The sequence below is a fragment of the Coccinella septempunctata genome, chromosome 2 (genome assembly GCF_907165205.1).
Source record: "Coccinella septempunctata chromosome 2, icCocSept1.1, whole genome shotgun sequence".
NCBI lineage: Eukaryota > Metazoa > Arthropoda > Insecta > Coleoptera > Coccinellidae > Coccinella > Coccinella septempunctata.
Window position 1 is genome coordinate 53,110,043 of NC_058190.1, and position 11,866 is coordinate 53,121,908.

Sequence of the window (11,866 nt, forward strand, 5' to 3'; positions counted from 1 at the left end):
CTGAATATTTCCACAATCAGTTAGATTGTGAATGAAGAGGATGAAAAAGAATTTCCTTCTATTGGGAGACCCAAAAAAGTGGTGGCATTTGGGAATTTCATGTTTGAGTGAATTAATGCGAAAAGTTTACTACAGGATTTTCGATGAAGGTCATCGTAGAATAAGTTCCCGAAAATTGATTTTTCTTTTTTTCATTTGACATGTCCTATACATTGTAAATGTCTTAAGGTACCAATAAATACCTAATTATAATTATTATATCACTGTATTAAGATGAACAGCCACAAATACGCGCCAGTTGTCCTTTTAATTGTTTATTCATGTGAAATTTTTGTTCAAAGGTGAAGTTCATCTTGATTGAAACTTCCTTTAATTCTTTTTACTTATATTGATGCAAGATGATGTTTGTTGAAGAATTTAACATTCTTGTAATTATCTGTTTCCTTCGGGAGATACTCATTCCCAACCACTGCAGCTTATGCATTTCATCTTCGGGTTGATATTTTTGAAATCTACAACTGATGTAACGTATTGAAACTTTAGCCAAAGAAGATAACGAACATTAACTCTCCTCAAGCTAGTGCATATTATGATATTATACTGATCTCTTGTATTTTCCATGCAAATAACTGGATTTGGTATGCCTTCAATCAGTTTGTTTAAACTTCAATTATGATCGTCGCATATTTTCCGAAGAGATTCGACATTGTGATAAAATACGTAATAATAGAAACTTTCACGTAGAACGGGCAACATAGCGTTCATTTAAAACCCAAAAATGTTTCGATAAGCGTCATAACCCCACATTTTCGTACTATACAGAGTGAAATGTGTCAAATTTCCATGGCTAACCGAGTGCTAAAATAAAAGTGAATGGAGTATAGTAATAAATCTCGAAATTTCATCGACCCCGGTGAAACCACTCCCTCGCTGATTGCCAAAGAGCAGTCAAAACGGCCCTAAATATACCCCCGTATGGTTCACCCTGTGGTAACTAATTAACCATCCAAATTCTCGCCGAGAATTCCATCAATATCCCGAAAATTTTTCCGCCTATGGAAACCCCCTTAATATTCATACCCTCCGGCCTCATTCTCTCGGCAAATAATTAGACCGTCTAAGTTTCTACTCAACGCCAGAGTTCCCCGCCTTCGATGCTCTTTCTCCATACCCCCCGCTGCCTCCCAAGATCGATAAGAGCCAAGAGGGGACCGGAACCAGAGGCGACTTTGATTCATCTCGAAGGACGGCCCGGATCGATGAGTCCGAAGGATTCATCAACGGACAAGTTGGTGGAATCCGGGGATACTCTTAAAAGGATTAATTTTTTCGCGAAGTTAGATTAATCGCCATTCTTTCAACTTTGGCAGTTTCGGTTTTTTTTACCCGTTCTCGATCCGTGGCCGAGGGCCTAATTCAATACGGATATTTCTACTGATGAACTCCGAATTGGAACTTCGTCGGGGGTTAATCAAAGATCGGGTGATTTTCGAGGGAGAAAAAGAATTCTTGAACTTTCTTCCGTCCTATCAATAACTTTTTACTCAATCGTCCACTTACTGATGAGCATAGACATAGAGGAATGTACTGAGCATTCCCTTCACAGCTGTGCATGAAATATGGTCAGAAAAGTGAAAAACTGAACATCAGGCCAGCTGATTGTCTTTTTCTATCATTTTGGTTGGTCAACATATTCACGTGTATGTCAACAGAAAAGAGACAGGTATTGGCCTGAAGATCATTTCTCTCTTTCTATGAAATAGCCAATATTATGCTGGTATTTATGTAGAGTAGAGAGAAGAAGAACGATCGCTGCTTTGAGACCACAGATTATTTGTCTCCTAAAATATGTACCAATAGGTAGTTCATGTTTTTGCCAATAGCCGCGCTGGCGATCACAGGAGGGCGAAATTTTGATTTAAACTAGTTGAAGCAGACTGAGTGAACTGTCTTCCTCATGACAGTTGGTTAGAAAATTATTTTTTTCGATTCTTGATAAGAGAACAACATATGACCATGGTGAAATGTTGAAGCGTGAGCTAGTGTAAGAGATGTTTGGCATCGGAAAGAAAGGAGAAGAGATAAAATTTCAGAGGGCATTTTTGACAGAAAATTGGAAAAAACCTAACCTCAAAAATCTACTCGGAATCAATTTGTGAGTCAAGAGCACTTTTGCGATGAAGATATCAAAAAAGATGATGGATTCATTATAAAAGAAGTCGAAATTGTCATCCCTCGTGAGAAGTGGACTCTTCTGAATAAGAATATCTAACCAATAAAAGTAAATGGTTCAGAAGTGAATATTCTTGAAGATTTTTGTTGGCATAACAGAATATATGGTTTATAAGGGTTCTCAGCTGAGTATTGGAAACAGAATCTACTCTAATAAGAGCTAAATCTGAGATTACTACCTTTTGTTGTCTTGATATGTTCTACTCCTCACTGCGAATGTATATAATTTTGAAGATTACATCAAACCAACTAACATATATCCTGTTATCATTTTTTGATCAATGATTTCTTCAGAATTTCATTCTTTTTGTCATTCATTACGGATGATTTTATAATGTAGATTGTATTTTATTGCATATAATTCAGAAAATTCGTATTTATTATAGATTTGAAGAAATGTATTTGAAAAATCATCAGAGGAAACTACCATGACACATAGCCTTAAATAAACTGAAGGCTATTCATTTCAAATTAACGCTTAAATCTCCACACCTTATCGATCAACTTAGCGATCGCAGCGACTCTAATTTAAACCGTTTTTGGAGAAACATTTTTAGTACGGCCAGAGACAAATTTTGCCTCTGGTATGGCGATCGTTCTCCTTCTCTCTACTCTCCATACTGGTATTGATCAGTCCATTTCTCTTTGCCTATGCGGCTGAGCAATTAGGACGTCATTCGAGAGGCAAACAAACCATTTATGATCACAAAACATTGAATTGTACCTGTCAATATTAACCATAAGTGTCTAACGTATGTTCACGGACTTAAAAGAAGCAAATTCCAAAGAACTCTGACGCCCATAGCTATGTAACAAGAAACAGGAGTGTTTATATTTCTCCAGGACTACAGGACATCGTTTGGAGAAGATCAAACAGTCATTTTTGTATCTGGGTACAAAAATGTATAATCACCCACCAGCTGAGGTTAAATCACTGTCACAAATACGGTTTGAGATACCCATTTTCTTAAGGTTAACTGTCAGATTATTCATTACCATTCGAAAATTAGAGCAAAAACACATCTGATTCTATAGTTACTACTTCATCCGTTGTATCTTCATTATTTATATTCATTTACGCAATTTCAATGCCCTCAGATTGAGCAATAACCCTCTCCTTTCCGTACAGGCAATCCCCTACACTGCGACTGTTTCCTGAGGCCTCTGAAACGCTACTTCAACGACCGACTGACCCTGCCTCCCCAATATAAGGAATTGAGATGCACGCACCCGCCCTTCCTGGCCGAGAAATATTTCAACGAAGTGTTCGACACCCTTTTGAACTGCCCCTTTAACCTCAACAACTCCAGGGTCCTAGAGGAGATGCAGGAGGATTACGATATCACCCCCGATTTCCGATTCAGAAGGATAGAAATGTGAGTATTCAAAGACGGCAGTTAGTCCATGAGGACGTGGGATAGCACACTTAAAAGGGGTGTTTCGGTATTTTTCAGAGTATACCGAACCAGAGTGCACCTTCAAAATATCCATATAATAAAGGGAACCGAAAAAATAATCATTCCCCCCCCGTTTCATCAAAACCTCCCGCTACACACAAAATATCCAAGATATTGCCACTCGGTTTTTTGCTGCCAAACGATTCGGCGTAAGCTCGAACCCACTCCAATCTCCCAAATTGAGAGAGGAGCGGGTGAACGAAAGTAATAAAAAATGATGCATACCTACATCTCGCTATGAAGAATATTGAGTGGTAGGTACTCGAAATGAAAATGAAAAGGGCGCTCTCCCTATGAAATATTAAAACGAATGTGTGGCAAAGTTTTAAGGGGAAATTGAGCAGGGGGTAAGGAGTATCGTTGCCGATACACTACCCCTAAGAAACGTTGGGACTTGCTTTGTTAGCTAACTGGGTTTCAGAGCGTAGAAACCGAATTGTAGCCTATAAATCATCTTACTTATAATTCATCAGAGGCAATGCATCAAAGTACTTACCCCTTTGCTATCAGTTGTCGATGAACCAACGTGAAATACAGAAGGTGGACCAATGAATTCTGGCTACGTTACTTTGCCACGTTCCTGTTAGCGAGATAAATATTTTTCCTCTGAAATACATAACAGTTGGGAGAATATTAATGGTGGAATTTCCAGTGAACTTTTCAACGAGCCCACATATGGTACACATGGTGAATTTTGACTCGTACGAATATTTTAACAGTAGCTTCTTGGGGTAAAACAAAGAAACTTTTTTTCTATACCACTTTTTCCTAATCTGCCCTGATGAAAGATTTAGATATTTAAATTATTCATAATGAGCTATTTTATAGAGAACAAAATAACCTTCAGACTAACTAGCTAAGTCTATGACACCACACATCTGCGTATCTTTTAAAAAGAGTTTCATTCGGTCAATTCGGTACCCAATTTTTCGATTTATTGAAAAATTCTTAGCCTACTATGGAACCAAATAAAATTTCAGTGTCAAAATATTTTATCACCCAACATATTCTCCTCTGTATTGGATACATTTATAACAGCGAACCTGGAACGTCTCTAGACCATTAAAAAAAATGTTTCTTCTTGCTCTGCAAACCAGACCTTCACAGCTTTTATAACCTCCTCGTTGGAAAAAAATTTACGACCTTTTAAAGTTTTTTTCAATTGAGAAAAGAAATGATAGTCGGATGGAGCCAAATCTGGTGAATAAGGAGGGCGTTCTAGTAATTCAAACCCTAAATCACGAATTTTTTGCATGACAATATGAGATTTGTGTGCAGGGGCGTTTTCTTGCAAAAACAAAACACCTTTGGATAGCTTTCCGCGTCTTTCCCTTTAATTTTTTTCTATAGAGTGGTCAGTACCTAATGTTGAATAGTAATCTCCGGTTATTGTTCTAACCTTATCCAAAAAATCAAATATGATTACTCCATGGCAATCCCAAAAAACTGAAGCAAGAACTTTTCTAGCAGATTTTTGGACACGAAAGTTCTTAGGTCTTGTAGAACCAGAGTGTCGCCATTCCATCGATTGTTGATTTGTTTCTGGATCGTAGAAATGTACCCAAGTCTCATCTATAGTGACAATTCATGTTTTACGTCGTTTTCAAATCGAGCACAGATCAAACGCGATGCTTCTACCCTTGCACGCTTTTGGTCAACATTCAAACATTTGGCGATCCATTTTACATGAATCTACTGTTAAAATATATATACAAGTCGAAAACTCACCCTGTAAATGTATTCTGAGGTATTGATTGAAGAAATATTAATTTTATAGGAGCTTCATGCCCAACCCCGAACAATGAACCATAAAAGTCAAACAAATTTGAGCAAATGCAGTATCAACCCCTCGTTCCGAATAAAAACTCCCGAGCATATCAATCGCATTTGCGAATTCAATATTTGCAGATGTCTCAGCGTCCCTTAAAATTTAATAAACCACTCTCTTTCCGGGCAGTATACATCTTCCGTTTAGGGCAATATACGTAAGGAGTTTTGAGCTTTCCAATATCGTTCGGTAAACAGTAATGTTTGCTTCGCAGCGTATGTAAAAATAAGTGAAATCCCGAAGAGCACTAAAGATGCGCCATCTCCTGGAACAGCGACCATTCCAAAAACCTGGAATCCCGACTGCCATAAGCGCTTGGTCTTGTTCATCGAAAATCGAAAGGCAATATGCATGCAATATCAGCGGAATGGTGCTTGTGCCTTATTGGAATCGATATCTGCAGGAAGCGTTATGGAAAATAGTGAAAGCTGCGAGCTATGAGGAAGAAAAATTGGTAGTTTTTTCTGGGAATGGGGAAATATAAGCTTAATTCACTGTGTAATATCGAAAAATTGCGTATTTTATGATGGCATCTATAAAAAATGAGCTATCAGGGCATCTCAACGCAAAAATACTACCCCTGATATTTCTCATACTTCGATGATAAGAAAAATTTACTGTTTTACCAATCCATTTATCTTGGAAATGGCTAAATGATGTGTTATTATATAGTGAGGTATTATTCAAGCTCTTACAAGAAGAACTTCCACCTATATGGAACTCCACCACATTTCTTTAGTCAAGTTCCAGCTGAGTTTGAGCAAAACCGTCTATAGAAACATATATAGGGACTAGTATCTACCAGGGAAATTATCGTAGATCAAAACGTGGTACATATTCTGAAAGAGCAACTCTTCTAGTAAAATATATCGAAATTTCATCCAGCTCGGTGCAACTGTTCTGTCTTGAAGTAGTTTTAACTGACCCCATCTTTTTTGGAATTTCTCGAAGGCCAACTTGCGAGTAGTATTTCTTCCAGAAAAATCATGGTAGATCTAAATGTGATACATATTCTGAAAGAGCAACTCTTCTAGTCATAAATCTGAGAATTTCATTCATTTCGGCGCAACCGTTCGATCTTGAGGAAGTTTCAACTGATCTCATTTTTTTGGGAATTTCTCGAAGGTCAACTTTCGAGTATCTTTGCTTCCAGAAAAATCGTCGTAGATCTAAATGTGATACATTTCCTGAAAGAGCAACTTTTCTATTCGTAAATCTGAGAATTTCATTCATTTCGACAAAACCGTTCGAACTTGAGGAAGTTTCAACTGACCCCATTTTTTTGGGAATTTCTCGAACGTCAACTTTCGAGTAGTTTTTCTTCCAGAAAAACGATAGTAGCTCTAAATTTGACACATATTCTGAAAGAGCAACTCTTCTTGTTATGAATCTGAGAATTTCATCCATTTCGACAGAACCGTTAGGTATTGAGGAGGTTTTTACTGACCCCATCTTTTTGGGAATTTCACGAAGGTCAACTTTCGAGTATCTTTGCTTCCAGAAAAATCATCGCAGATCTAAATGTGATACATATTCTGAAAGAGTAACTCTGCTAGGAATAGATTTGAGTATTTCATCCATTTCGGCACAACCGTTCGGCCTTGAGGAAGTTTTAACTGACCCCATCTTCTTGGGAATTTTTCGATGGTCAGCTTTCGACACGTGTATCTCTGTCGAAGATCCAAATACAGCCGTCCAAACCTCATTTTATCGAAATCACAACCGTCCCTTCAACGAATTTTCCGTCAACTCTCCCCCAATAATCTCCCTTTCTCAGAAAACGAAGTCTAATCCCGGCGCTCCATAAATCCGGGATTCGAATCCGGTACCGGAACGCGGCTCTGTATCCGAAATACCGAATTAATGAGAGCGATTTGAATAAATTTGTCCTTTTTTCCGTGCTTACAAGCCGAACGAATGGAAACTCTTCATTTTCGTGGATCGATAAACGTTGTAACGTCCTTACTTGATCAGGTCGCGAGCTATTTGAAAATGTCGAAATTGTATTCGTTTAAATACTGAGATGACCAGATCGAAGAGGTGTACCAGGTACGTTTTGCTGTTTGTGTAGGATTTTGCATGGAGACAATCCGAAAACTTGTTGTTCGACGCTGAGGGTGATGACCTTCGATGTAAGAGGATTTTGGGAAGATGTGGTTTTGTTGAAACAGGACAGAAAACGAATGATTAATACTTGCGAAATGCAAATCTATAAAGAACGGAAAAAAATTACTATCTTCCTCATTAAGCAGGGTATCCTTTTTTTTTGGGGTTTTCCCTCCTATTACAGTCTCCTTTCAACTAAAATGAAAGTTGGGATTGCTAACAACTTGATTTAAACGTTCTGTTTTCTATATATTACTAATAGTATATAACTATGGAGAGTAGAGAAAAGGAGAACGATCGCCTTACAAAAATGTGTCTTCAAAAACGGGAGGAGTCGCTGCTATCGCTAAGTTGATCAATAAGGGGTAGGGATTTAAGCAACAATTTGAAATGAACAGCCTTCAGTTTATTCAAGGCTTTGTGTCATGGTAGTTTTATCTGATGATTTTTCAAATACATTTCTTCAAATCTATAATGAATACGAATTTTCTGAATTATATGCAATAAAATACAATCTACATTATAAAATCATTCGTAATGAATGACAAAATGAATGAATTCTGAAGAAATAATTGATCAAAAAATGATACCTACATATGTTTATCACTGTTTATTGAATACAGGATATGATAGTTGGTTTGATGTAATCTTCAAAATTATATACATTCGCAGTGAGCAGTAGAACATATCAAGACAACAAAAGGTAGCAATCTCAGATTTATCACTTATTAGAGTAGATTCTGTTTCTAATACTCAGCTGAGGACCCTTATAAACCATCTATTATGTCATGCCATCAAAATTCTTCAAAAATATCCACTTCTGAACAATGTAGTTTTATTGGTTATATATTCTTATTCAGAAGAGTCCACTTCTCACTAGGAATGATATTTTCGATTTCGTTTATAATGAATCCATCATCTTTTTTGATATCTTCATCGCAAAAGTGCTCTTGACACACAAATTGATTCCGAGTCGATTCTTGAGGTGAGGTTTTTTCCAATTTTCTCTCAAAAATGCACTCTGAAATTTTATCTCTTTTCCTTTTCTATCCGATGTCAAACCACTCTTACACTAGCGCACGCTTCAACATTTCACCATGGTCATATGTTATTCTCTTATCAAAAATCGAAAATAATAATATTCTAATCATCTGTCACCAGGAGGACAGTTCACTCAGCCAACTCCAACTAGTTGAAATCAAAATTTCGCCCTCCCATGATCGCCAGCGCTGCTATTGGCAAAAACGTGAATTACCTATTGGTGCATATTTTAGGAGACAAATAATCTGTGGTCTAAAAGCAGCCATCGTTCTCCTTCTGTCTACTTTCTATAGTATACAACGAATCTTGAACAGTCCACTGAGAGTAATTAATCACTAACTCCTTTTCTTTCACAGTAAGGACAACAAAATATCCTTGAGATGGAGGGTGATGAAGCGCGATGCCGACATAGCGGACACCTACGTGGTCATCAGAAACCTCAAACACGATTCCAACATACCGGAGAAACCGTTCTTCGAGAAGACGTTGGAGTATTTCAAACGTAGCGTGGACATCGAAATAGACGGGGAGCTGAACAAGCATCTGAACCACTCCTGCAACCTCCAGGTCTGCATCTTGGGATCCACCAGTCAACACATCATAAGGTCCTTCTACTCCAGTCAGTGCAAGGATATGTGCGATCTGAGTTATAGGGCTAATGTGGGTTACAGATGTGAAAATGTGATATTGTTAACGTATTTTATGCCTGTATTTATTTCTGCGTATGGTCTGTTGTAATAAAGTATCGTTGGATGGTATTATGTTTTCATTATGCTACCTATTCTCTTCTATTTTTCATTTCAAGTGCTGCACGAGTGATATTATGTCCTATTCTCTATCATGCTTCTCCCAGCTACCAAGGTAGTGCTTCTCAGAGGACTTTCAAAACTTGTAACTACGAGTTGTGTTCTCACACCCCCTCAGGCACTGAGCTGTTGATGATTATCCAATCAGTAAAGATGGCCCATAGCTCTAAAAAATTTCTTCTTTATAGCCTCTAGACCTCGGCTATCCCAAGCAGAAGGTTTGGGCTGCAAAGCCTTTGCTTACATCAAACTGCACTTTTATTCAGAGAGTGCAGAGTTAGGGTAAATTAATGGGCCAGATCTGAAATATATTCGGATACTCAAAATAGAAATTTAGTTACATCAAGAGCTAATACTAATGTTAACGTTTTAAAACCAATGACTTTCTTCTCTGCGGTAAACTCCTAGTGACTTTCAAGTAGAAAACTTTATTTTCTCTCCTCAAAACTTTTATGTTGACGTAGCCATAAGCAACGTTTCCTGTGTGAAATGCGTTAAGACTCACAATTATTATGAATTAAATCGAATCGAGTTAATTTCCAATTATGTTTTTCTCATCCTCCAGTATGAGGTCGCAATATACTCGTGGACAATTCAAATATTTGATCCAAAAAGTTCTTTGATGCTGCCGGTAGAGCCGGCAAATACATAGCATTTTCCATTAGGACAGTAGGATGTGTAAACTCGTAAACTACACAAAAATGAATTCATGTAGAATTTTCAGGTGAATGAAACACAGATCAAAATATTGGAAATTCAATGAACTAGGGTGATTTAACCTGTTGATTCTCGATGATGCTGCGAAAGTACCTGGCAAACAGGATGATGGTAGCAGTAGGAACTAATTTCCTTTCTCAGTAAACGGTGAATGATGATTCTGGTTCGTTTGAGATGTAAAAGTTTCACCATTTTCGAATAATGTTGATTGTTTTTTATTTCTGAGTGCTATGTGTACAGGGTGGGCAAATTTCGATGTTTTAGCACTACAGCTTTTAAACCAGAGGAGATAGACAAAATCTGATACCCCATTCTCGTTCTCTTTTTCTGAGAAACTTACAATAGTAGTAGTGATTTTTGGCCATTTTCTTTTGTTTTCGAGTTATAAGCAAAAATTGGAAAAATGGCGATATCGAAATAAATTTATATCTCCGCTACTATTGATGATAGAGCTGTGAAATTGAAACCTTATACAGGCACTTTTTTACGTAGAATCCAGTGGCGTGCTTGCCTTTTCAGCAGGATTTTTAATTACGAAGCTATGAACCAAAGTTATGTTTTTTTAAATGGGAACACTAGTTTTCTGTGCAATTTTTTGAAAGCTTAATTTTTACTGATTGCAAAAATATATAACATCATATGGTTTGTATCAATATAAATAATAGAAAATGGTCAAAAACCTTTGTTCTCAATATTTCTATGGTTTCAACTATTGACGAGCACAGAAAAATAGAGTTTCCTATAACAAAAGCAGTCTCCTTCCGGCAATGTCATTCTTTCTATGCTTTCTACCAATTTTCACAAAATTTGAATCAAGATATATTTCATAAATTTTCATAATAATGAAAGGACTCATAGAAGGAGACAGTGGTAATCATACGATGCTATATGTTTCTGTGCTCATCAAAAGTTGAAACCATAGAAATATTGAGAAAAAAGGTTTTTGACCATTTTCTATTATTTATATTGATACAAACCATATCATGTTATATATTTTTTAAATCAGTAAAAATCAAGCTTTCAAAAAATTGCACAGAAAACTAGTGTTCCCATTTAAAAAAACATAACTTTGGGTCATAGCTTCGTAATTAAAAATCCTGCTGAAAAAGCGAGCATGCCACTGGATTCTACGTAAAAAAGTGCCTGTATAAGGTTTCAATTTCAGAGCTCCATCATCAATAGTAGCGGAGATATATATTTATTTCGATATCGCCATTTTTCCAATTTTTGCTTATAACTCGAAAACAAAAGAAAGTGGCCAAAAATCACTACTACTATTGTAAGTTTCTCAGAAAAAGAGATCGAGAATGGGGTATCAGATTTTGTCTATCTCCTCTGGTTTAAAAACTCTAGTGCTAAAACATCGAAATTTGCCCACCCTGTACAATCTTAGACTAAATCAATAACTTTGCTACTGAAGAATGATGATAAGTGATGCTTTCGGATGTACAGAACAGTTTTTCAGATATTTATAAACTTTTTTCAATAAATAGAACCCAACTTCACTTTTCTACGAAACAGTTTCGATCGAAAGTATCACTTATCAGTAATCTTCAGCAGAAAATATCATTGAATTTTGTCTTGATTCGCATTTAAGGCACTCAAAAATCCAAGTAGAGCTTATCTCACAAACATTGCAATTTTTACCGGGGTAGAATTCTGATATTCGAAAGAGTTAA

General features: G+C 36.8%; 1 protein-coding gene across 1 annotated transcript in view; it reads left to right on the plus strand.

Moving 5' to 3' along the window:
• The window catches only part of LOC123308173 (chaoptin), a 37,613-nt gene extending 28,191 nt beyond the window's left edge, over positions 1–9,422 (plus strand). Inside the window, exons 13-14 of the mRNA XM_044890737.1 lie at positions 3,362–3,608; positions 9,021–9,422. Of these exons, the coding sequence (XP_044746672.1) occupies positions 3,362–3,608; positions 9,021–9,402 (629 nt within the window). The 3' untranslated portion in view covers positions 9,403–9,422. The remainder of the gene's footprint in view (positions 1–3,361; positions 3,609–9,020) is intronic.
• The last annotated feature ends 2,444 nt before the right edge of the window (positions 9,423–11,866 follow it).